Source organism: Drosophila erecta, unplaced genomic scaffold (genome assembly GCF_003286155.1).
Source record: "Drosophila erecta strain 14021-0224.00,06,07 unplaced genomic scaffold, DereRS2 tig00000000-arrow-pilon, whole genome shotgun sequence".
Lineage (NCBI taxonomy): Eukaryota > Metazoa > Arthropoda > Insecta > Diptera > Drosophilidae > Drosophila > Drosophila erecta.
In genome coordinates, this window is record NW_020825194.1 from 11,738,217 (window position 1) to 11,762,759 (window position 24,543).

Genomic DNA, 24,543 nt, shown 5'->3' on the forward strand with positions numbered 1-24,543 from the left:
TGGAAAATTCCATTCTCTCAATTATTTTCTTTATTAAAATTGCTTTTCTTAATCCTCTAGCTTTTCTGGTGGCGGTCCACATGGCTGCAGCATTCGTTCCATCAGATTGAATCGCACTCGTGCCTTCGATTCATTTTCTGCAATGGCAAAGTAGTTCAGAATATCGTAGTGACCCATGTAGCTGGCCAAGGAGTCGCGATGTTGATTCGTTAGCCACTCGAACTTGGTGGTATCTGCGTGTCCTGTTCCGATGTACTTGCTCTGCAGATGCTCCAGCTGGCTGTGGATGTTGTAGCGTTCACCCATTTTGTCTTGGTTATTTCAGTGTTAGCCGAAAAAATAATTCAAGTGCAGTGCGTTATTTTGTTATTTGTGGCTCAGTGTGCCCAGAAAGTAAGTAGGTCGGTATTTTAGTACGTATGGTACTTAAGTATTTTAGTACACTGGCGGTAACATTGGTATTTAAATTATTGCTTAATATTTATTTACATTCTGCATCGGTCAGTTAACTATTCATTTAATAAGTTATTTGTTGAGAAATGTGTGGACGCACCTGCTTGTAAGTACATCAATTTTGATATTTAAAATTCCATTAAACGCCGCTTCAGAACTCTAGACCCTGATCAGGTTATCTGTGCCTGTAAATATCCTAAGAAAACAACAAGACAGGAGCCCGATTCCAAAGAGGAAGATGATTTCAAGGATGAGAAAGAATCGAAAATGGAGACACCCGAGTGGCGGGCGGAGTTCAACCTGGGAAGACGCTACCAGGCCTCCTATAACATAGCGCCCACCGATATTACGCCCGTGATCGTGTCCGCAGCTCATTTCTCAGACGCCGAGGATCAGAAGTGCGCCCGCGTGGTAATGCCCATGATGTGGGGCATGATTCCCTTCTGGCACAAGGGTGACTACCGGCGGCATGGGCTTACCACCAACAATTGCCGGCTGGAGCACCTGATGGACTCCAAGCTGTATCGGGGTCCCTTCAAGCGGGGTCAGCGGTGTGTAGTTATTTGCGAAGGATTCTATGAGTGGCAGACGGCTGGACCGGCAAAGAAACCATCGGAGCGAGAGGCTTACCTGGTATTCGTACCCCAGGTGGGAGATGTGAAGATCTACGACAAGAGTACGTGGTCGCCGCAGAATGTGAAGCTTTTGAGAATGGCTGGACTTTTTGACGTCTGGGAGGATGAAAGTGGCGACAAGATGTACAGCTACAGTATCATCACCTTCCAGTCCAGCAAAATCATGTCCTGGATGCACTATCGCATGCCAGCGATCCTGGAAACCGAGCAGCAAATGAATGTGAGTACAGGAACTGCCGCATTTGCTAGCCTTCCCTAATCAAAGTCCAATTTGCCCATGATCGCATCTTCTAGGATTGGCTGGACTTTAAGCGAGTAAGCGATACCGAAGCCTTGGCTACATTGCGGCCGGCTACCGAACTGCAATGGCATCGAGTAACCAAGATGGTGAACAACTCGCGAAACAAAAGCGAGGAATGCAACAAACCAATCGAATTGGCGGCTAAGCCCGCAAAGCCAGCGATGAACAAAACCATGATGTCGTGGCTGAATGCCCGTAAGAAGCGGGAAGATGAAATTAAAACGGAACAGAGCGACGTCAGTGATGGGGAGAATCAGGAAAAAGAAGGTGCAACCAAGCGACGGACCTCCGCTGACGGTTCACCCGTTGCCAGTCCGGCCAAGCGACCCAGATTCAGGGACTTAAAGAGCGCAGCTCTGAAGCAAAGCGGCAACACAAGCGATAGCGAGGTTAAATTGGCCGAAAGATAAACCTGAGCAGTAATTAAACTTCCATAGTTGTAGTACATTAAGTTTATTTTCATTAAAAACCAAAATTTTTATTTTCAATACCCAAAGTTTTAAGCATTATCATCGTTGTGGTTGCTTACTTACAAATGTTGGGACTTAGCGACTAAAAAGTTGTTTAGAATTTGTTCTCTCGAAGTGAGCTTAACTAATTAATGTAATGTTTGAACTTGACGTAATTAAATGGTCTTATTTGAGTGAGTGCGATATCATTTTGAGCGCCACTGTATTGAGCTTGGAAGTTTTCGTTGTCGCGGCATAAAATGCAATTAAAACAAAATGAAAAGCTGCACATATAGCATGTGTACATATATACTGTTTGCTCGTCGACTTCTGATTGCATTGGCGAAAAATGAGCAAAAATTAATGGGAAACGGTGTCAATGTTGTTCGCGGGGAAAAGCGTGGAAGTGGTGCACTTGCTGTGTTGCTTACAATTATCAATTTGTGGTATATTAGGCTACGAATTTAATATTTATATATTTATACGTTGCATGAACCTTGAAATGCTCATTGACAAATACAAATGAATACTCTGCACACAGCGTGTCACTCATAAACTTAATCCTAAAGAATCGATGAGAAAGTTTAGAATTCATAGGCTATATAGCGGTGTAAACACATTGCCTTTAGTTACGAACAATCGTAAGGCCTTAATTGTAAATACTTTTGAACGGCCAATAAGCGGGTTAAGTGGGGGCGGGTTGGGTTAATGGATACGGGAGGTGGAAGTGAAGACGTAGCACACAAAAATAAAGATATCTGAATCGTGTACGTGACTACCGCTATGTACTTAAAATGCTATTTACGAGATTACAATTTGCATGCGTTTGGCTGAATTATTTCAACAATGTAAGATGGATTGCACTTGAGAAGTGGTTAAGAGAGACACAGACTAAGTGGGGGTAGTGGGAATCGAAAGAAATGGTCTGGGGATTACTCAAACGGCGTGCTGAACATGTTGATATTCAGATCCTCAAACGTGGTCGGCGTGTGATCCAACATCTGCAGCATATCTGAGAACTCCTGACCCTGCGGCTGTCCTGCACCTGCCGGTCCCCCGGGATGAGCGTGTGGATGGTGCGGATGCGCCGTTGGGTGTGGGTGCGGCGGATGCGGGTGACCTCCAGCCTGCTGCCAGTCCCACATACCCGGAGCATTGGGCGGCGGTGGTGGACCCGCCTGATATGCTCCTGGTTGCGCTTGCTGGCGATTTCCATTCCCGGCACTCAATTGTGTGTAGGTTGGACCACTCGGCGATCTGGCCGGACTCGTCTGCTGGTACTGATAGCCTTCGGTCACTGGCTGCTGCTGCTGTTGCTGCTGGGGACGCAGTGCTGCCCAGGAGTTTGGTGCCACTGGCGTGGGAGAGGTGCCGGACTTGGGTATCTTAGCCAACGGCGATGGTCCGCCAGCACTGTACGGCGAGTGTGTGGTGTCGTAAGTATATCCGACAGGTGTGGTTTGCGCCGATCCAGGCCGTTGCTGTTGTTGCTGCTGCTGCTGTTGAGGCGTAGGTGCCTGCATGGCCAGCATGTGCGTCTGGTACATGCCATCATTCGTGGCACTGCCCACTGGAGTTAGCTCGCGGCGTGCATAGTCCACTCCTGGGGCAGCCTGAACATAAACATGTTGTTCCTGCTGCTGCTGTTGTTGTTGCACTTGCTCAGGCGTATGTGCAGCCGCAGCATCCAGGGGAGCCCCATGCATGGTCTTTCCAGAACTGTTGGTGCACACTATATATTCCACTTCGTCGGTGTATGGATTCAGAAAGGCATAAGCCTGTGTGCGGAGCCAGACGTACTCCGAATTCTTAGCTCTGGCTCTGTACAAGAGCGAGAACATCTGCCCCTTTTGCTTGAGCACCTGGTCGAAGCTCTCCTTCATGTGGCTCTGGTCCTCGGGATGAAAGAAATCGTAGCAGATCTTCCCCAGCAGCTCAGTAGGAGTATATCCCAATATGTTAAGGACACGTTGATCCACAAACGTGAACTTGCCATCCATCGCGTGACGTGTGATGAACTCGCTCTGATTGTTCGATCCACTCATATCGTTGGCCGCCGTGGAGGTGACCTGCAGACGACCGATGGCCACCAGGCAGCAGTGCGAGCTCATGTCGTCCACATCGCGCTCCATATGCATGTTGGGAAACATATCGGTAGGCGGCCAATTCTTGATATAACCCGTGCAGTGAACCACGGCGTAGTTGGTGCCATCCCTTGAAGGTCCGAGAGAATTTCGTTGTTTGAGACGATTCAAGTGCCCAGAGACCATGGACTCTGGGTTTACATTGCCCACCCGCATGCGACAGATGAATCCACGACGAGCACCCATGCTCAAACGCATGCTGGACTGGTGGCCCTCCTTTTTCACAGTTCCCGATTTAAGGTCCAGGATGCGGCCGGCATTCTGCGACTCCTGGGTGGATAGTTGCTCGCGTATCTTCTCGCGGTCATCGGGATGAATGTGCTCATACAGGCTAGTGCCGTACCAATCGCTCTGGGTGTAGTTCAGCACGGGAGTCACCGAATCCGATACATAGATCACCCGACCCGAATCGCAGGATACCACGAACAAGAAACCATCGGCTGCCTCCAGGATAAGGTGCTTCAGCTCCTGGTCGGTCAGGAATGAGGGTTTGTAGGTGCCATCGCTGCTGGTGTTCCCGGTGCCACGCAGTGCCTTCATGTGGGCCACTGCCATGCGGAGTATGGTGAGCTTGTCCGGTTTGCGGGCGAGGGCACTGCAGGTGGGCACCATGTCCGAAAGTTCCGTGATGTAGGCGGTCATCTTGTTACGGCGACGTCGTTCGATCTCGCAGTGGTTCTCGCGGCTGGCGAACCGCTCCTTGTCCTGTATGTTCGCCTCATCCATGCTTGGAATGCGTAATTAGAAAACGTTCGTCGTAATTTGGGTCGCCTGTGCTCTGTGGAAAAAGGTTCGTGGAATTGAAAGAGGGGTGGGGTAGGGGTAGGGGTTAGTATTTTGTCTACGTCGTGAGTGTGTGTGTACACTTGCTGGCTGGCCAGAAAGTTAATTTCCCTCGCTTTTCTACCCTGCTACTCACAAATGGGGGGTGTGCAGAGGTACTTGGTTTATCCAGGCACTTTAATTCGACTGCTTTTATGCGCTTTTACCATTAATTCTGTACTTTTCTTTTACACTACACGATAAAATCTCTGTTTACTGCGCGAAGTGTGACCGTAGTAAGGTTTAACATATATACCACTGCAGTGTAAGCACTTCGATAACAATGCGCTAGGTGGCAACGCAGGTACATTCAATGAAAACCATGTGGCATTACTACAAAATTAGACCGTTAGACTTAAACATTACAACATTAAAAACAACCAATAATTATCAATTTTCAAACTCTAGCTATCTGTTAGCAACTAAGCCGTTTCAAGGACATAGCTAAATAAATTTACTTGTACTGTATTCAATTTAATTTCAGCTTATGTAAGCTGATCAGCTTATGTAATGATCAACGTCCATTTAAAAAAAAAACTTTTCCCAGAAAATAAAATCATAACAGTTTCTGATATTGTTGTCAGTATTTAATGGTATTACAGCATTGCGTTTTCTTACATATATCAAATATAATTTCATAAATACATTTAAATGTTTAGTCATAACTAGGCGCAGTATCGTAATTTTACGAACTATGATTCTTTAAAAAATTAAAAGTTAATTATCAATAGTGGCAATAACATGTCTTCATTTACTCCTATCTGAATGCACTCTTATAACAAAAATAGTAAGCTTGCGCTCCATTTCGCATTTTTCTTTGTGTTCTTTGCTTATTACATTTTTTCAGTTTTAATACAATCTTAGGTAAAGTTTTATCTGCTTTGCTTGTCCTTCATGTTTAATCTGCTTGGTATTGTTAATTAATTATTGGCAATTTTCTAACTGCATGGTTTATTTAGATGGGCATTCCATATTCCATTTTCCATATTTCATTCAAGCTGTTGGTACAACATACAAGTCTTTTGTTCTATGTTTATAGTTAAATATATTTAAATCTCCTTTAAAATACGTGCACTACTTAAGTGTAATTTAAAATGCGGCTTCATTAAAATTGCTTAGCGTGCTTAATACGTCTTATTTGTGGTGTCTTTGTTGGATGAAGTCCGGTTTAGATGTAACTTCAGCATAATTCGTTGACTAGAAATTAACTTAAGTACTTAGGGCTAGACTAACATTAGCTTAAACACGCTCTTGCAGTTTTATATTTTGGTTTACGTGCATAAGTGTTTTCCAATCAATCTTTGATCATCATTTTGTGCTGCAAACTTATTTGAGTTGCGTCGCTTTCCATTTCCTTGCTGGAAATTAGTCAATAATTGCTTCTTGTGATTTCATGTCAAATTAAGGTCATTCGAAGTTGCTGCAAGCTTAAACATAACTTTTCAAATCCGTAACAATTTTATTTTGCCTTTCAAAACATTTAGCACCAAAATGATTATTCGCCAAATAAAGAATCGTAATTTGTGTTTGATAAATTTGCACATCGTTTGGAATTTAGACATAGAGAAAAACTAAGTAAATTTGCAACAGCTTTCAATTAATTCAAATTTAAATTCAAAATACTATTAATTCTATACAATACTTTGGTTTTATAGTATGCAACGCGCAAATGCGCGGATCAAGGTTTGAAAAAAATTAAAAAACGAAGAAATCTTTCTTGGATTGAACAATACATAGTTTTGGCTCTGAGGCGCACTTACTTATAACATCACAAAAAAATTAAACATACGTGTATATGGTAGTGATAAATTAGGTGATAGTTTCGTACACTAATCTAGCTGCGTTAACTATCTCATCTTTAGTCTGCAAAAATAATGCCTATCTCTTCAATATAATATTCTTTGCGCACGATTGCGTTTAAAATGCAACAACTTGTGTGTATGGTATTATGTGTAGCTTTAGTAGGTTTGATTGCGAGTAAATGTTGCTTGGCTAGGAGACGCCCACGCCCTTTCTACGTGGTGTAGGTGCGGATGACATCCCGGATCACCGCGCGGCACAGTGGGCACTGGCCACCGCCCACTCCCCGCCACTGCTCGATGGCGCAGTCGTAGCACATGCACATGTGGCCGCACATGTACAGCACCGAATCGATGGGATTCTCGTAGCAGATGGTGCACTCGGCACTCGAATCGGTGCTCTGCTGGTCGCTAAGGCTGTCCTTCCACTTGTTGGCCGCATTATTTGTGCTGTTGGCGATGGGCTGCAGAAAAATAATAGGCATTAGTATATTGCTAGGGAGCAACTCACAAAGCTTTGACACTCACCTCAATGTACTGGCTGCTGGTGGTGCTGATGAGGGTGCCGCTGGAGCAGGCTCCGGCCAGAACACCGCTGGAGGTTACCGTTGCCGTTGGCCTGGCCGCCAGCTGTCCGTTTATGTCGTGCGAGCTGCTGGCAGGTGGCAGATTGACCACCAGAACGGTGCCACCACCATTCGGCTGGATCTGGAGAATATCTCCGTTGGAGGGCATGCTTATCATACGGCTGCCGTTGACTCCGCCAGCCGAGGCCAAAGTGCTCGTACTTTGGGCTACGCTCAGCTGAGAGGGATGATGCAACAGCTTGGCAGTGGCTCCGGCATTCAGACTGCTCATCGACTCGGTCATGGGCAGCATGCGCGAAGTGGAGGCAGCGTTGCAGGCGGACGAGCTGCTGGCATTCACATTCACCTGTGGCTGCGATGGATACGCAACCATGTTGGGCAACTGTTGACGGAACATCCTCAGAGACTGCGTCGAGCCGTAGACATCTAAGAAGGCCCACAGCTGAAGGGACTGATCCACATGCATCACGACCACAGCTGGTCCGTTGTTCTTGCTGATGCTCACTTCGCCATTGGGCGCCACAAAGAAGGCAATCTCATCGCCGCGCTGAGGAGCAGCTGCAATATCCTTGCTCACCACCCAGTATTCGGGGCGATCCAGCAGAAAATCCGAATCATTGGGCAAATCATTTGGCTGCAACATGGCCGGATTGCAGGAGGTCAGACCCAAGGCCAAGGCACCCACGTACATCTGCTCCGTTTTCAGGACCTGCACAATCAGCTTCTCACCAATGCGAATGGGACGGGCAGTGAACACATATCCCTGGCAGAAATCGGATTCCGTGCGAGAAGCCACAAAGCGATCCTGGGAGAGCCTCACATTCCGGCCCTTGGTGTTGTGGAAGGGCACTGGAATCAGTCGTCCATTGGCATTGTAGCGCAGAGGAGGCAGTCCATTGGCTAGATCATGGGCAATGGCCGCCTGCTCTACGCTGGCTACGCTTCCACCGTTTCCGGTCAAGTGCAGCGACTGCAGCGACGGCATCACATGGCGCTCCAAATCATGATCGATGGCTCCAGTGTGTCCTGGCAGGGATCTCCGCGACTGCTGATGCGGGTGATGCGGATTCAGGGCGGAGGAGACGTTGGCAGCTGGCTGGGCGATCTGCTGTTGTTGGGCGGGCACAGTGGCCATTGGCATCGCCGCTGGTTGCTGCTGGTACATGTAAATGCGAGAATCGAGAAACTCAATGCCCGTGCAGTTGCCATAGATATCGATCACCGTCCACAGCAGACTTCTCGTATCGATGCCGGACAGTATCACACCCTTCTCCTCGTTGTTTATACCATAGATCACATCTCCAGCTCCATTGACATAGTAGTAAAGTATGTTATCCTTCTCGCAGTACTGTTCATGCAGAGCCTTGGCCCAGAAGCCAGGCCGGTTGGTCAGATCCGGACAAGCGTACTTGGGCAGCGTGCCCTCAAGCGTCACAGGATCGTTGCTGGTGAAGCCAAAGCGAATTCCCCCGTTCCAGTTGTTCGAGATCTCCGCAAACTTCACACAGATCCTTTCGTTGATGCGAACGGGGCGGGCTGAAAAGGTGATGGCCCTGCAGAAGCTCTCAAAGCGACGGGCTAGGGTTCCGTCCCTTGAAATTCGGATGTTGTCGCCATGCACGGTGTGGAATTGTAGCGGAGGCAGGTTGTTGGGACCAGGACATGAGGAGGGTGAGCGGCGAACTGAAATGGCAATAGTGAAAGTTGGGTTAGTTTTGATTTTACAACATTAGTATTATAGTATTATGTTTCATTTGAATTTCTTGCATTACGAATAAGTTTTAAGCTGCTAGTTTTATCCCACAAATCATTTCAAAACCTTGAAGATACTTTCGCATTCACGAAATGCTGCCGTCCCACAATCCATTTATTTATTAGTTACATCTTCTGCCACATTGTTTAAAAATCTTTTTCCCAACGCCAGCTCCCCGTATCAAATTACGCATCTTCGAAAAGATGTCTCCAGGTAGCTGAACATTCAACCATGTGCTAGCGATCGAATTACGCAGAAGCCCAAACTGATCTTCCTGGGTGAGTCAATAACCCCCAACCCAAGACCCAAATTTAGTTGGTTTTCGAGCACAGGGCACGTGACTGGATTGAAGACTATTGAACCATTCAGTTTGGGGATCTGATGCATTGGTAAAATGCCATGGAAGAAGTAATCAACAGGCAGACTCAAAAGGATTTACCATGGTCATCGTCAGCTGCTGGCCCATTTTCTTGGAAAATCCAAGTCACATACGTGTAAAGTGCAAGAATTACTTCAGGAATAGATAAATATTGGTGTAGGCTAGGCTAGGGAGTTTTTACAAATTTCAAGCTGTTTTAGAATTCGTAGATGGTACGTAGTGTACTTTTGTATCAATAAATAAATGCCTTTGCTATTAGGCTCATGGTAAATTCTTCGCAATTATATGGGGGAGCCCTTCAATGGCAGGGGAATACTTGAAGAATCCTTAAAGTATATTCCCGAAATTGGCTTAATTATTGCACCTTGCAAATCCACGTACATCAGCAGCTGCTGACAATTACCACAAAAGACTGCGTCGTGGCAGAAAAACCTATAACCGATCCATATGGCCATATACTCGTAAATAATTACGACGAGGACGAGGAGTCTTAGGATGGCGACAGGTTTCTGCTCAGGTCGCTGGAATGCCCAACATCAGACGATTCCGGCGGCATGCCAACAGTTGCAGTGAAAAAATATAAACCCAGTTTATAAGAAAGCCATGGCGAAGGACCTGAAGCAGATGAGGCTGATGTCTTGCTGGTGATTACCATGTTGATATGCGGCGCGTGGCACTGGAGATCAATGTGTTTGCTTTGGAGCGGCATGTGGCAGCTGTCCTTTTTCCCTTTTTCCCTTTTTCCCTTCTTCTCGATTCCTTTTGCAGCCATTGTGCGGAGGAAGAAATAGGAAGGTCAGAAGAAAGCAGCTGTACGGCTGGAACAGGTAAAACAACCCCTATGGAGAGCGTCTGTCCCCGTTTATCGAGGGTAGTTTTCAACGTTTTCGATCGCTTAGGGGTTGCTGCAGTTCCACAGTCTGCAGCTGTTCAAATTTCGAAAAAAAAAAAATACTGCAAGACAGATACAAGATACAAATGCTTGGGTATCTGCAAGATTCCCCTAGTTTGGCTGTGTCTTTGGGGTTGAAATTTAATCCTAAGCCAGGGCCAATGACTTGCACACGAAATCAGTACTGTCTGCTCGCCGAAAAAATCCAATCCTCAAGTGCTTCCGCTGCAGGAAGTGGAAAGGGAGCACCAGCTTCCGGTGGCTCCCATTCTGAAGGAAAGAGCGCGCCTTTGGAGATGCGGAACGGAGGAGAAGCAAGGTGGAGTAGAAAGCCGGCCCGAAGACTTCTACCGCTTCTACCACTGCAATACCCAACCATCCATATTTATGAAGTGACCGCGACGAGGAAGTAGGAAATCACGTACTACGCACATACGTGTATTGGACTGGGGCCTATTAGCTGCAGGATGTTGTCGTCTCACTAGCCTGGCCAACTGGCGACGCCTACTTTTTATCGGCCCAGACAGTCGTCAGTCAATGGATGGAATTGCAGCGGCGATTCAATGAATGAATGAATCAAATACGCGCCTCGCTTTTTTCCTTGAAGTTCCAGTCCCAGAAACGGTGCTTCATAGACGCGTTGATACTTTCAATTAGCCAGGCCACAATTAATTAAGTGCAGCGATTGTCTTCGCTCGAGGCTTTAATGATACTCTCTAACTAATTGTATTAAATGTATAAACGATAGACTTGTTGTTGGGCAGAAAGCAATGGCTCGGATCAATACGCATTAAAAGTAGGAAGTCATGAAATTAATATTCCGGAAGGGCTTTCCGGCCCTAATAACAATAACTAATTAATAACAAGGACACACAAATATAGCAATTTGTGTAAAATCTCCAGTAACGAAGCGTTAAGAGTGATCCATTTCCCAGGCCCTCCAGTCATCCAGTTTGGACATAATTTGGCCAAATAACAACTGAAGATGAAAAGTTCAAACTTTCGGTGGTGGTCATGATGCGTTTGGAGTTTGCCGCTCTGCAGCCAAAGGTTCCCAAACGCCGATTCCCGAGCGGGTAAAACGAAGACCCTGCATCCGATCCGATCGACTGCAAACGATCTGGCTGCCGCAGTTGCAGGCAAATTTTCGTAGTTTGCCAAAAAGGAAAACCTGATTTACCGTTCGGCGCGGATCGGATCGGGGACGTCTTTGGATTCGCCACCAGCGAGCAAAGCAAAACATTTCCCACGCTGAGCACTGGGCAAAAATCAAACACAAACTGAGTAGAGACAATTCCCACGACTCCAAATTTGTATATATAGGAGATATATAGTAAATTTGCGGCTGCCGAACATCGAAAACCTGTAACAAGCCTCGGTAATTGCGAGAAGAGAGTGCGGAGTGGAGCGGAGTTCACCACTCGGATCTTCCCGAATCTTTGGCGAGCTGGAGAAGATGCAGCTGGGTGATCGAGCGGGTGGAAAATGTGAAAATCATGCAGGTGTCATAAAACAAAAGTCTGCTCCAAAAGAAAAATAGGAAACCAAATCTGCGATTGTGCGGCCATCGTTAGGCGAAATCATTTTAACGATCTGATGAAGATCTCCAAACATTCAAAATCCCATCGAGTACAGACATCATTAGATTTCGATTGGCACTCGTGAGCCGAGTTGGCGATCATTAAAGGCAGATTACGTTGATGTCTGAATTGAAGGCTTACAAGGGGATCTAATGTGAAGCTAAGCATCAACTTATTTTAACGATCGGTTCTAACAAATCACTTCAAAGTTGATTAGTTCGGTAGCATTCCGGCTGTGGGAAACGATTGCATCGCTTCAATATTAAAATCCTCAAAATATTTTCTTGCATTACAAACTGCAAATCTGTGTGGAGCATTTAGTAAGAATATACTACGCATAATCTCGACTTAAACGACCAACCATTGCTCATTGCAACACTGTCTTAACAAGTTGCTGCCGCCACCCACTTGAACTCCCTCCTCATTTGCACCGATTGAGGTCACAGGTCACGTGCTGCCCCGCCCCCGGCGCTGTTCCTGCTGTTGTCAGCCCACGTGCGTGAGTCAGAAGACGTGTGCGGACAATTAACACGCCCGAGGCCGTCTAATTGCACCGGAAATGTCCCATAAAAGCCGGGGCTTTCGGGCAAATGCCGGCTTGGCATGCCGAGTGGATCAATGGATCATTTAACAAATTGTATCAATTGGTCAGGCATTTGGCATAAATTATAGGCATTTTGCAGCGCCGCAATCAGTCAGATCGAGTGGGTGAATGAGTCGGATTGAGTTGGACCTAAGCTTTTTGACTTCCACGGGCTTGTCAATGGATCGACCCACGCCGATAAATAACTTATAAGCGTATCAGGCCACTCCGCATAGTTTGTTTTTATTTTCATTTTCGACATATCGGTGAAATTAGTTGAGGAAACAGTGTGTGGGCCGTTTGTTAGTTAGTTAGAGGCTTGATCTGTGGGCAGAAAAGCCAAGCGTTGGTCGCAGCTTAAGAGCTGAACAAGTGTCTATCGTAAGGCTTGTAAAACAATTCTCACAGCTATAAAGGCAATGCTAAATTCTTGTCTAAAACATACGTAAATGAACCTAATGAATGTTAATTAATCGCTCGCAAACAAACAATTTGCGTGGGGCGGGAAAATATGAAAGTTTTCCAGACAAGTGAAATTGTTGTTTACAATATCTTCATTGTTTCAAACTATGTCGCCTTTTTAAATTTTCCTTTCGAACCACAAAATTCCAAGCATTTTATTCTCCAATTGGCATAGCCAACCAATTTTCCAGTTCGTAGTTTGATTTACAGCTAAATGCACTTAGTAAAGTTCGACTGAATCGGAAAGCCCCATTGAGTGGATGCGATATGCGAAAACCACTTCCGTTCTGCTTGAACCGCTGACCAGTGCAGCGGAAATTGCACTGCGATCCACTCATCGCGAGCTGCTGGAGCGGGAAACTCTCTCTTCTGGTATGGATTCCCCACCGGTTTGGCCCCTCCTGGCAGCGCATGTAACTCTAGAAGCAACTAAGCAACAATGGACACAACATAGACTCTGAAAATATAATAAAAATAATTACACAACGGAAAAGGGGCAACAGCGGCGGCGTTGACAGCGATGAAACCAGAGGTCAAACTATGCCAAGTTGCTGCAACCAGTTGTTATTGTGTCTGAGCAGCTTTACTTCTTCCCAAGTACATTGCACTTTTTATGCGATTAAGCGAAATCTGATACTGCACGCCATGTGAACTAAAAATCAAAGCAATCACAGCAGCAGCAACTCCAAGTATATCAACCATTTAGGTCTACACAAGAATCAATAACTAAGTTTAGGTAAAGACTCGACAACAAGATAGGAAAGAGTGACTAATCAATGAAAGTGCATCAGGAAATTTCCCATAGGAAGTTCGTAGTAATCAGGGAAGTCCATAAAGGTAATCGTGCCTCTTACATGAAATGAGTGTTTGAAATGCTTGAATTTGCACTTGCACTTGCACAATGAAGAGCCTTAAGGCCTAACAAATCCACCTTACATATTGATCACACCTCTCACAATGGGTTCAATGACTTCCAATGGCTTTTCTCCCCGTTCGGCATAAATTTTCCGACTTTCCACGCACACACAAATTAGTTATAAGCACCCGGATGAGGCGCAGCTCCCCTTCTAATATAATTAGCCACCGAAAAGGGAGAGATATAGAAAAGTATATACAGAGAGGGACGGAAAAGCGCTGAAGGGTGGGTGGCCAAATCAAATTTACATGTTTATTTTTACAAGCCTACAGCAAGCAACTCGGTGGAATGGGGGCACCTCTCTATCGATGCACACGATATATCCGCGTGTACATATATACAAACATCTATGGTTGGGTTTTTTATTTGGGCGCTGAGGCATGCAAGAGGCCCCAGCCAAGAAGAACTCAACATTTGCAGCTCCGAATAGACATAAAACCGATCTAAATATACACGCGTGGATATAAGGAAGCAAGCGAAACATAAAACGCACAATAAACAACATTGTCTCTGAGGTGCTGAGGTGCTGAGGGTTTCTGCCGAGTAAAGCGTTTAGAAGATATATGAAATGAACACAATAGTGTGATTTCTTCTTAGTTGAAGCAACTTAATTTTTAAGGAAGCAATTAATACCGCGTCTCATTGCAGTACTGTACTTTCGAGAGCCCAGATACGATAAGCCCGGCTTTCTTCCGCTACGTTTTGTTGCGCTTTGTAGGCTTGTTGTTTATCGAAGCGTTGCAATTACTGCGAAGGGCCAGTGAAGAGGTCCACATAAATGTACATACGTATATACGAGTACAATATAGAAGAGTTGATAGCTACTCCTATACAACTTGCATTTCCTCGCACTTGACTGCACAAGACACCCCGCGCCCGATTCTCCACAGCCCGCAAACTCTTTGTGTAATTAAATCACTCGAGCGTTGAGGGGGAGCCCACAATAACAGCTTGAAGTTGCGCTGAGTGGAATGGAATGGACTCGAAGAGCCGTCTTTTGATAGAAACACATCATTATTACATTATAACGTTGTTATTACAATGCCTGACAGACAATTCAAGTGTTTTGGGCTCGCAATTCGATAGTTTTTGATGCCACTGGTTGCATTGTTATCGGTTCACCTCATTAAAACTTAGTGTTATAGCCAAACCATTCAAATTTCCTATTTTTTCCGACCGATTTTAGCATATTAAATACCTCGAGCAGCTGCAAAGCTGAACCAAATCTAGTTCTAGTCCCTCCCCAAATAGGTGTACATATTAATTACATTATAGTTCTGCCCAAAATACGAACCACAAACGGTAAAGGCCAAAATTCGAATTTCAAAAAACCCGATCTGGCCAAGTTTCCACCGGTGGATAGTCGAACAGCTGCTGCTGGACATAGAGGCATCGATTAAAGACCCGTAGGTGTTCGAGCCGAGTAGAAACCGACGGTGATTTATGCCTAGCAACCAGCAGTTCGCCCGCCTTAACCCGTCTGGAAACACGCCCTCCCGAAAGGCCTACAAAATTGGCCCAAAGATGCCTTCGGATATCTTTTCGTCTCACTTTGCGTGAGGTAATTGCAGCTGATTTCTGGGCCAGGTATACTATGTGCTAGCTTTATTATGTACATATACATATATATAGCAGCGGTGTTTTTACCTGTAGCTACCTGAACTCCACCTTTTGTCTTGCGCCACTTGCAACACCCTGCGGTGTAGCGTTTCTATCTAGTTTTATCTTTATCTATGGGGTGGTATGCGTTGTTATCTCTCGGCACAGAAAAAATGTTAACAATTTCGTACTACACATTTGGCTCGTGAGACGAACTAAGGTGATACGGTGGGTATATTTCTATATATACCTTTATTTTTAAGCTAATTCACAATTGCTTTTACACACTTTTTAATTAAATAGGTTCGAATTGGGAAGGTTATGCACTTAATGTGTGATAAATCAAAAGTTTCCGCTCTCCGATGTTCATTGTACCCGTCAACAAGCTGCCAACGTAGTTCAATAACTGATAAAAGAAAGATGTGGGCGGCACTAAATAGGTCACGAGATAGCTTTTTAGAAAAACCCACCGCACAGATCGTCTTGTATATCCCCAATCGTTAACAACTGGTATTTATAGCTAATGCCAATTCGTTTTTGCTACACTTGTAGATTATTTCGTTATCAATACCGTTATCCGTTATCAATAGTGCGAAATTATCAATTATATATGGCAATACCTTGTAGCAGCTTGTACAATTATACACGAACTTTAAAATGACTAGGATGTGTGACGCATCACGATGATGACCTCATGAAGGGGAGAAAAATAACTGAATAAATACTCAAGGGGTATAAGGGGATGCCTCATCAAACTGGGAAAATATAGCAGCAGATGTATAAATGCGGGGGTGTGTACCGCCATTAACGATTCACTATTTACTTTTTGCCAACAATCGAAGGTCGGGCGACAATTTGTATTAGTGTGGCCCATAATCGGGGGCCAAAGACGGGTTGGCAGCGCTCAATTGCAAGCATACGCACGACCAAACAAACCATTTCGAAAAGTAAACCGTGAGAAGCTATGTATGTATGTAAGTAAAAGCCAAGAGCAGATAAACTTTTTAGCCAAAGCAAACGTGGCATGCCAACACACAATAACAACAAACAAGCTACGAAATGTAATAGAAAATGCAGGTACAAAAAAGCAAAAGCAGCTGACGCCGAGCAAAACAACAACAAGTAATTTCATTGATTACCGATAGGCAACGCACGTTCAAATCAAACGGATTGGAAGCCGCCGCATAAAACATAAACCATTCCGGGCTTAAGCGCTCAGCAGAAGAAAAGACGCTCAAGCTTCAAAGGCACGCCTCTTCCTCTTCTCATCCCGCTAGCCTCTTCTTCTTCTCCTGCCGCGGATCGTTTGCTTTTCTGTTGTTGCTACCTTTGTTTTTTCTTTTGCTTTTGCCGATGGCGGCAACGGCGCTTCGCGTACAATTCCCCGTAAAGCAACAGCGACAACAACAAGAAATGTTGAATGAGGCAGATGCAGAAACAGTGGGGGTGGAAAAAATAGAACCTCTTAAATACAGTAGTAACATGCACATGTGGCATTTTGACAAGTAGAAGTATTTCAGTGCTGAACTTATGAACTTTAAACATATTTATTTAAATTTATAGAGTTCGATAACTTTCAGCTGCTAGGTGTGCGACCATAACTGTTCGTAGGAGGCCAGTAAAAAAAACAACAAAAAGGGGTAGAGGCTTAGCCTATGCGTCATTGGCTTTACTTTGCTTTTGCTTCGCCTGTTTTGGCCAAAGAGAGCATTGAAGCCGAGAATGCAATTGAGCCAAAGCCAAAAAAAGGTGATTTTTTGTTTTTACTTCTTTCTTTAGCTCAGCTGCTTGCAACCAAAACAACAACAAAAGCAACCAAATTCCCCAGCCCAGATAATCGTTATGATAAACATAATCGCTCCTTGGGAAAATTGCTTTCGGTGGTATTTTCTTTAACTCCAGATCTCCCCGATCTGTACTTCTCGATCAATTTGCGGTTTCTTGGGTGCGATTGAAAAATGCAGTTTTCGAGAACTGACATTTCCGGCGAAAAAGTCGGAGCGTCGAGGTTAAATTCTGCCGAAGAAGCCTTGGGAGAATTTCACATTTAAGATTTCGGTGTTGTCAGAACAAAAAAAAAAACAATTACTATTATAATAGCAAACTGGGCGTGCTCTGGCGAGCATTTCAGTCATTAGCTTTTTGTTTTAAACTAACTCATACTTTTTCGCTTTTTGCTCTTATCTTTCGTTATTTGTTATTGTTCTTGAGACGCAAAATGCTAATGTATGCATAAATGTTTGCGGCTGGCTGTGTTTCTCGCTTATTTATCTTGCCGCTTTAATTAACCGAATGAATGAATGGGCGATAGGTCAGACCACATGCTAATATTATGTGGGAATCGCTTGAGATAAAAGCAGAGCTCCAGATCTATAAATTATGTATTTAAGGCATTTTCGCACGCGGTAATTAAATTTCCTTCAAGACTTTAATAGTTAGATATCACGCAGGAAGATTTTTAACGTTAAAAAGTACTATGTTTTCTTTAAAACGTAATAATTCTGATTTTGAAAACTATTCTTGGGTACGCAGATAATTGTATTTTCTTTGAAACAGATACTTTTATAAAAAACCCTTAGAAAGCAACTGCAGATTCTTTTTAATATATCCAAACGTAACTCCCTATCATAAACCTGGTACTAATGCGACTACTAACCCAATCCGAAGCGCTTCTTGATCTTCTTGAGCAAGTGCATCTTCTTCTTGCTGGAGAGCTTGTCCTTGGTGCTCATGAGCAGCTCGTTGGACTCCATGGCCAGGACCTGGGCGGCCTGCTGGGCGGGAGTGGGCATGGCGTTGTGCAGCTGCTGCATCTGTTGCAGATGCTGCAAGTGCTGCTGGTTCTGGTGGTGATGCTGCTGCGGATGGAGATTTAGGTGCGGATGGCTGCCCTGCATGTAATTGGCTGGTATATCCGATAGACCCATGGTAAAGGATTTTTCTTCGTTATTTAAATTAGAACAAACGAACTAAACGAACACGCGTAATGCTAATGAAAATCCACAAGTTGCTTGCGTATTTTATTTCGCATTAAATTTAGCGATAGAGTTCCTCTTCGAATTTGAATGTTTTCCGTTAAAACATTTTGAATTTGGTTGGTTGTTTGTCTGCGCGAAACGGAACGAAACGAAACGAAACACAGAAACCGACACAACTCCGCACCAACCTTTCGCTGAGTCTTTTTTCAAACAAATAAAAGGTGGTGCGGCCTTTTATAGCTTCGTACCAGCGCGAGTTCTCTCCCACGACGCCGACGTCGCTGCCGTAGCTCAGCTGGAGAGTCACGGATAGAACTGGTGCGCAAAAATTCTCCCGTCAGATTTGGCTTTTATTTTGTTTGATATATTTAGACGTTTTAGCTACGACAGAAAGCCGTATTTGGAAATTATTGTTTTTGAAGATTATTATTAACGTTCAGTGGCTATATAGGCGATACTTTTCTATAACTGCTTTTGTATACAATTTAATTTAAATAAAGGAATTAAATTTTTAGTTTTCCATTTATGAGACCTCAAAATTTTTAGCTAACCTACCACCGGGCTTACTACTTTCCTACTCTCCTGCAGCCTCTCAACAAATTTAAAGATCTGGCTATTTTCTGGTTCAGGGCTGTCAGCACTGAGCGTGGCGCAAAGAGTGAGAGAGCGAAAATGAGAGCGCTAGAGAGGAAATTACGAGGCGCCTCTCTTTCGCTCTCTGGCAGCTGTTTACTATTTACTATGGTTTCGCTTTGTGCCTGCCATTCGCGTGTATTGAGCCTCCCTTATAATTTACCTTTTTGCCTCTAACTCTGCACCTTGATCGGGGATTCCTCCACATCTTCTCCTGCTGTTGCTTCTCCTGCTTTTTGTTGTTGTTGCTCTAGGCCTGCATTTGGGATGTTGGCCACAATGCTCTGATCTTCACTAACAGTTATTCTGCGCACCTTAGTGTGTGTGAAAGTCCGTTAGTGTGTGTGTAGTTCAGCCAGGTTCAAAGCAATTCTTTCTTTTTCGCAGGGTTTACAAGGTCTGGCTCATATAACTGGCAAACTATTTCAATTGGCCTAATGCTTTTGATCGTGAACTTTGCGAGCCAAATATCACACGTACATAGTTTCGTGGACCCATGGTTGCCCTTAGTTGCCACACTAAGTTTCTATCGCTACCATTTAATTTATATACAAAATATGTATAATACAAGATATGTATGGGTTTTGAATACCAAATGCTGAGCAGTAGATCGATCCTTAGAAATCATAACGTAACGATCAATATCATTCAGATACCTGAAAACTAGTTTACATTTGTATGTAGTTTGCACTATAGAGAATCTTTAAATAAAAATCGGAAAATATCTCTCTGTTGTTATTAAAGTTTGTAACCCATTTGTCGTTTTTATAACATTTCGCTCACGCAAAACCCAACAAATTTAGCTATGATGTGGGACACATGCTATTGTGGTCTCATTTGTTAAGCTTTAGCTTTTGTGGTCAGCAGGATAACTGCCGTCTGGCGTCTGATCCTGATCATCCTTTATCCTTTATGGATGCCACGCTGCCATTGATGGAGGATGATAATTGTGCCGAGTGCTCCTCAGCCTCGTCCTTTTTGTCCTGCATCGACAGACGGAACCGGGCCGACCTCACAGCAGATGCAATTTTCAAGATCGGAAGGGATCAAGACGGGGCAGAAAGCATTTAAATTTTGATATTAAAGTGGAAATGCATATTCAGCATCCTGGCAGCAGGCGTGCGTCCTGGAAATACATCTGCTGCTGCTTACCCGATTTCCCCCTCCCCTTCGCTCAGTTTGCAAAAATGCAAAAAGGTCGGAGAAGGTGATGTTGGCGAAACAGGAACCGGCAAACATCGAGCAGCGCATCGAGACCAACGAACAACCCCAAAATTGTCAAAGAATACAGTGAATATTGGATAGAAATAACGTTGTTGATTATGTTGACTTTAAGTAGTAAACTAAGTATATTAAAAACGCCAGATGAAGTTTGAATATCTGACGACTATCCTTGCAATATACTTTCAAACATTAACCAGCTATACCAAATCAATTTTTAGGATACAATATTAAGGTTTAAGCTATGTAAACCTATCAAATTATTTCTCTTTTTGAAGGTGTCTTCAGGGTTTATCATAGTTTTTCGTTTATCGATATCCACTGTACCCATCACGATCATCAACGAAAGGTGTCCATCTGCGGTTGCAGTTGGAAAAAGGACTCGAAAAGGGTTTGCTCTACTGTAGTGCGTATCCCCGTTCCGTTCTGTTTGTTTGCCAATTCCAGGTGTAAATTCATAGCAAAAGATACAGATACGGGTGGAAAGGGATTTTCGAAGCGGAGAAAGGGGAAGCCAGCCGACCACGTGCCAGGTTGAAATCGAAAAAAAGAGACGTGCGCCAGTTGCCTTGGCTGATAAGGATGTGCTCTACTTCTGCGGATCGGTTCGAACTTCTTGTACGATTATTTATTTTCATATATTCATATTTCGCCAGCAGACAGCTGCTTCCATGTTCATTTGTCGTCTTGATGGGGGAGATATCTGCAGTCTGTTTTTTTTAGTTTTTTGCTCCCCTTAAAGTATTTTGTGGTTAAATTTAGAATTTGGCACATGTGCCCCCACAAGTCCCCCGGCGCAGTGCAATTTATATCTCTCCAGTTCGGTCTCCCACGAACATCTGGCTGAAGAATATACGAGTATCGCTCATGTTCGCTCGTCTTCTTCACGGGATTGCCGGTTTCTCCTTAGACCCGCATTACCCTCTGGCCTCACAATTGTCTTTTTTCGACCATTGTCTCGAGAATGTCACAGCGATTTACCTTTCAGACAGTTCCTTAACCCAAGATCCCTGCGGCTATTCGAAATCTTCGTCTATGGAGAATTGACCTAGGCAGGCGTTTAATGAATATGCCAAACGATCATTTTGCACGGCAAGTGAGCAGATTCAAGGGAAACAAGTAAAAGAAAGGGGTTCAGAATGTCTCTCGTTCTACTGGAACTTTGTTCTAAAAATACTATATATCAGCAAAAGGCATTTGTAATTAATCTTTTTGAAAAGGTGCAGTTCAACTTCGAACGATAAGAAAATCACAGCCATTTTATTTGGCCTAATAAAATGCGAAGATAAATATACGAGTTACAAAAATTTCCATACATGTACATAAAAATATCTTATCTATAGGTTTTTATCATAACTAGCTCCATTACGATGGAGTTACTACCTTCACCTTGGACACCCTTATATCTGTTAAAAGATACATCAACTCATAGATATATTTATGAGCACAATAAAATAGTTTTCAATTGAATAAAATCGAAATTAAACGATATTTATAGCAAAATCGAGTGCCAAACTAATTTAAATAGAGGAAACAGCTCAAGTGGGCCAAAGATAAGTGTGTGGCAGTACTTTGGCAGTTATCAGCATTGATAGTGTGATTTATTCAATGAAAAAAGGCGCAGTGCAACTAAATAAACGAAAAGATACAAGAAATTGGCAGCTGTCGAAGGGAAGACAGCTGAGAATTTCCCGGCTCTTCGCATCGATCGCCGATAGCCGATCAATAAACACATAATTAAGTAAAAACTGTAGCAAATGCCAATGTTTAATTAGAAAACGACATATGCAAACGGGTCATGGGGAAAAGGCAGCGCTGTTCGAAGGAAATTAAAAGGGAAAGGACTTCAGACAAGCCAAGGAAAATGAAGGAGCTGTGCAAGGAGCAGTTGTCGAGTTTCGTATATATACATAAATACCCGAACTAATCCTGCGGACACAAAAGAGAATTCGGGAGAACAGAACCCAAAATCGAATTGCGCAAGCACTCGAGAACCAGGGCAATGGAGTAGGAGGTATTCCCATATGTATTCTCAGTCTGCAAGGATCGAGCGAATGGTTGTATATATTACATAGCGGGGAACAGAGTTTGAGAATATGGTAAGAAATTACACGTTGGCAACAATTTTAAGGTACTCCTCAGCCAATTTTATGGGTTAACAGCATTGTAATCCTTCTTCACATATGTAGCTGTGATACATAGCCACACTTCTTCCCGCCTATAAATATTTTGAAGATTCTAATGCACAGGGTAACTTGCCGTCTAGATAGTCTGCTCAAGAAACCTGACTTATTCAGAGGAACTCCTCCATATTTTGAGGATACCTGCGACAGCAGTTGGCTTCATCCCGGAACCCCGATCAAGATCTAACAAAAGGGAACTAGAGGGATGCATTTGGCAACTGCAACTTCAACTTCCACATCCACTTCCCATTTCCGCATCATAATGTGCGTACGCTAATCAAATATCAACATCAGCGAGGAATAACCGCCAATGCAACACATGCGGGGGAAACTGCGATCCGTTAGAGAAATATACATTCTGTTGGCCAAATGTTTGCCTTTTCAGGGGGTTTCGGCTTTCACGGTTTTCACATTGCAGTTTTTCCCGCCTGTAAAATGGAAAACCTCCCTCGTCCCACGAAAAATGCAAGATCTGCGCCTCGAAGATACCTTTACTTATACTCGGATGCAAACAGGACATTTGGCAAGTCATAGCGAGAAGGTCCTGGCGGGTTTTCAGCCCACAGCATGTGTCTTTGTCTCAGGGTCAGGGAGTTACAGCTCGGCTATCCTACCTGAACCGAGCGCCTATTGGGGTTTACTTATTCTCTCCTCCGCCTTTGTGCGATCCTTCATCCTTCGTCCTTCGTCTTGTGCCCGTTTTGTGAGAAATCATTGCCATAAACTCTATAATTTATTGTCCACAGCTGCGTGGGCATCTTGGGTCTAATCGAAGCTGATACGATTCGATGGAGTCCCTGATGATGTGGTAAGCAGGTAAGTGCAGTCCTGCAATCCCCGCCAAATACACCTGTAAGGGAACGATGTCCATTACGCTAAGCTTCGCGTCCTACAATCAGAGTTCTTTTTCTGAGCTGATTTAATGTCGGGATTTGTACTCGTCTTTATTTTAAGATTTTTACCACCTTAGATTTTTGACTTTTCGGTAGCCTAAGCTGATTACTAGTTTGATATCCTTATAGGCGGATTTGGGAATAATTGTTTAATTGAAATGGAGGACTTGCATGGGAAAATATAATTCAGATATAAATTGTTTGCTTTTAAGGCCAATTTTTGGGGTTGGTTGTGTAGTTCAACAAGCCTTTGGCAAATACAATAATAACATTTCAAAAAATGTCTGGTAATAAAGCATAATTTATTTTCCCTACCTTATTGTCTTGTGATAACCTAGATATCCAGTTTTTAATGTGTCGAGATATTCAAGATGTAGTCAAGAGATTATCTGTTATTCTGGACCGCAAGAAAATAGCTTCTAAATCAGTTATGAAAACATTAGGGTGACTTTTGTCAAGGAAAGTAATTGCGAATATTTTAATAACTATGATTTCATATATCAAGTCTGGAAGCTCCAAAAGTCGAATTAAATAATTGTAAGTAATAATTAAGGGCAGGTTTCAAACCTAAAAATTAAAATCAAATAACAATACTATCGACACGAACGCGCAACCAGCGAGTGTCATCGCTAAGGGGAATCAGCTGTTTGCCAACATGTGAGTGTGTGGGTGGTGGGAAGGTCACAAACCTATTGGAATGCCCATAGTTTTTTTAATTCACATTCAAGCGGAGCTTATAACTGTCATGCACTTTACTATAACTTAAAGATTCAGTTTAAAATAGAAAGTTTACTAACTTATGACAATTAAGCTTATTTGTTCTAAGATTACAAAGGAGTCGATTCCTATTTACGCGACATCCGAAGTAAATTGTAGCCTTGATTACTTACCTATCTTACCAGCCGACTGACCCATTGCTTAATTAAAATCACAAATTGCGTGTTTCGCTTCCCGAAAGGCACAAGAAACAACAGCCACAACAACTAGGACACACACAACTTCTTTGGCATTGAATTTTCACGTGGCCCAGCCCTCGAAATCGCTCGATATTATGTGCACCGTGAGCCGATCATGTGCTATTGGCAGGCTAGCTCACTTCCGGAATCATAGGCGTTAATGGCGATGCATTTTAAAGCTTTGTTTAATTGTTATTTGGATGGAGCTGCCGGTCGCAAGGCTTTTTTTTTAGTGTGACCGCGTAAGTGTTTAAATGTGACAGGCGAACTTTACCAACTGCCACACAAGAATATACCAAGCAATATAATTAAATAAGCGAAACAC

The 24,543-nt window shown here is 43.7% G+C and overlaps 4 protein-coding genes across 5 annotated transcripts; 1 reads left to right on the top strand and 3 right to left on the bottom strand.

Moving 5' to 3' along the window:
- Positions 1-12: 12 nt before the first annotated feature.
- On the bottom strand, positions 13-426 carry LOC6552458 (splicing factor 3B subunit 5). The gene has a single exon (XM_001980840.3). The coding sequence runs from the start codon at positions 304-306 to the stop codon at positions 49-51; it is 258 nt and encodes an 85-aa protein (XP_001980876.1). The 5' UTR covers positions 307-426; the 3' UTR covers positions 13-48.
- On the top strand, positions 411-1,878 carry LOC6552457 (embryonic stem cell-specific 5-hydroxymethylcytosine-binding protein). The gene is made up of 3 exons (XM_001980839.3): positions 411-559; positions 609-1,308; positions 1,383-1,878. The coding sequence occupies exons 1-3, from the start codon at positions 540-542 to the stop codon at positions 1,797-1,799; spliced, it is 1,137 nt and encodes a 378-aa protein (XP_001980875.1). The 5' UTR covers positions 411-539; the 3' UTR covers positions 1,800-1,878.
- Positions 1,834-5,090, bottom strand: LOC6552456 (aryl hydrocarbon receptor nuclear translocator homolog). Its single transcript, XM_001980838.3, has 2 exons — positions 4,902-5,090; positions 1,834-4,760 (listed from the first exon to the last, which is right to left on the bottom strand). Exon 2 carries the CDS (start codon positions 4,706-4,708, stop codon positions 2,771-2,773), a length of 1,938 nt encoding a protein of 645 aa, XP_001980874.1. The 5' UTR covers positions 4,709-4,760; positions 4,902-5,090; the 3' UTR covers positions 1,834-2,770.
- A 279-nt stretch (positions 5,091-5,369) lies between these two features.
- Positions 5,370-24,489, bottom strand: LOC6552455 (protein neuralized). Of its 2 annotated transcripts, none has more exons than XM_001980837.3 (3): positions 24,153-24,489; positions 7,132-8,873; positions 5,370-7,067 (listed from the first exon to the last, which is right to left on the bottom strand). In XM_001980837.3, the coding sequence occupies exons 1-3, from the start codon at positions 24,175-24,177 to the stop codon at positions 6,819-6,821; spliced, it is 2,016 nt and encodes a 671-aa protein (XP_001980873.1). In that variant the 5' UTR covers positions 24,178-24,489; the 3' UTR covers positions 5,370-6,818. The 2 variants fall into 2 exon arrangements, with proteins under 2 accessions (XP_001980873.1, XP_015010016.1); XM_015154530.2 differs by lacking the exon at positions 24,153-24,489 and adding an exon at positions 18,011-18,568 and having other exon boundaries at positions 5,377-7,067.
- Positions 24,490-24,543: the final 54 nt, after the last annotated feature.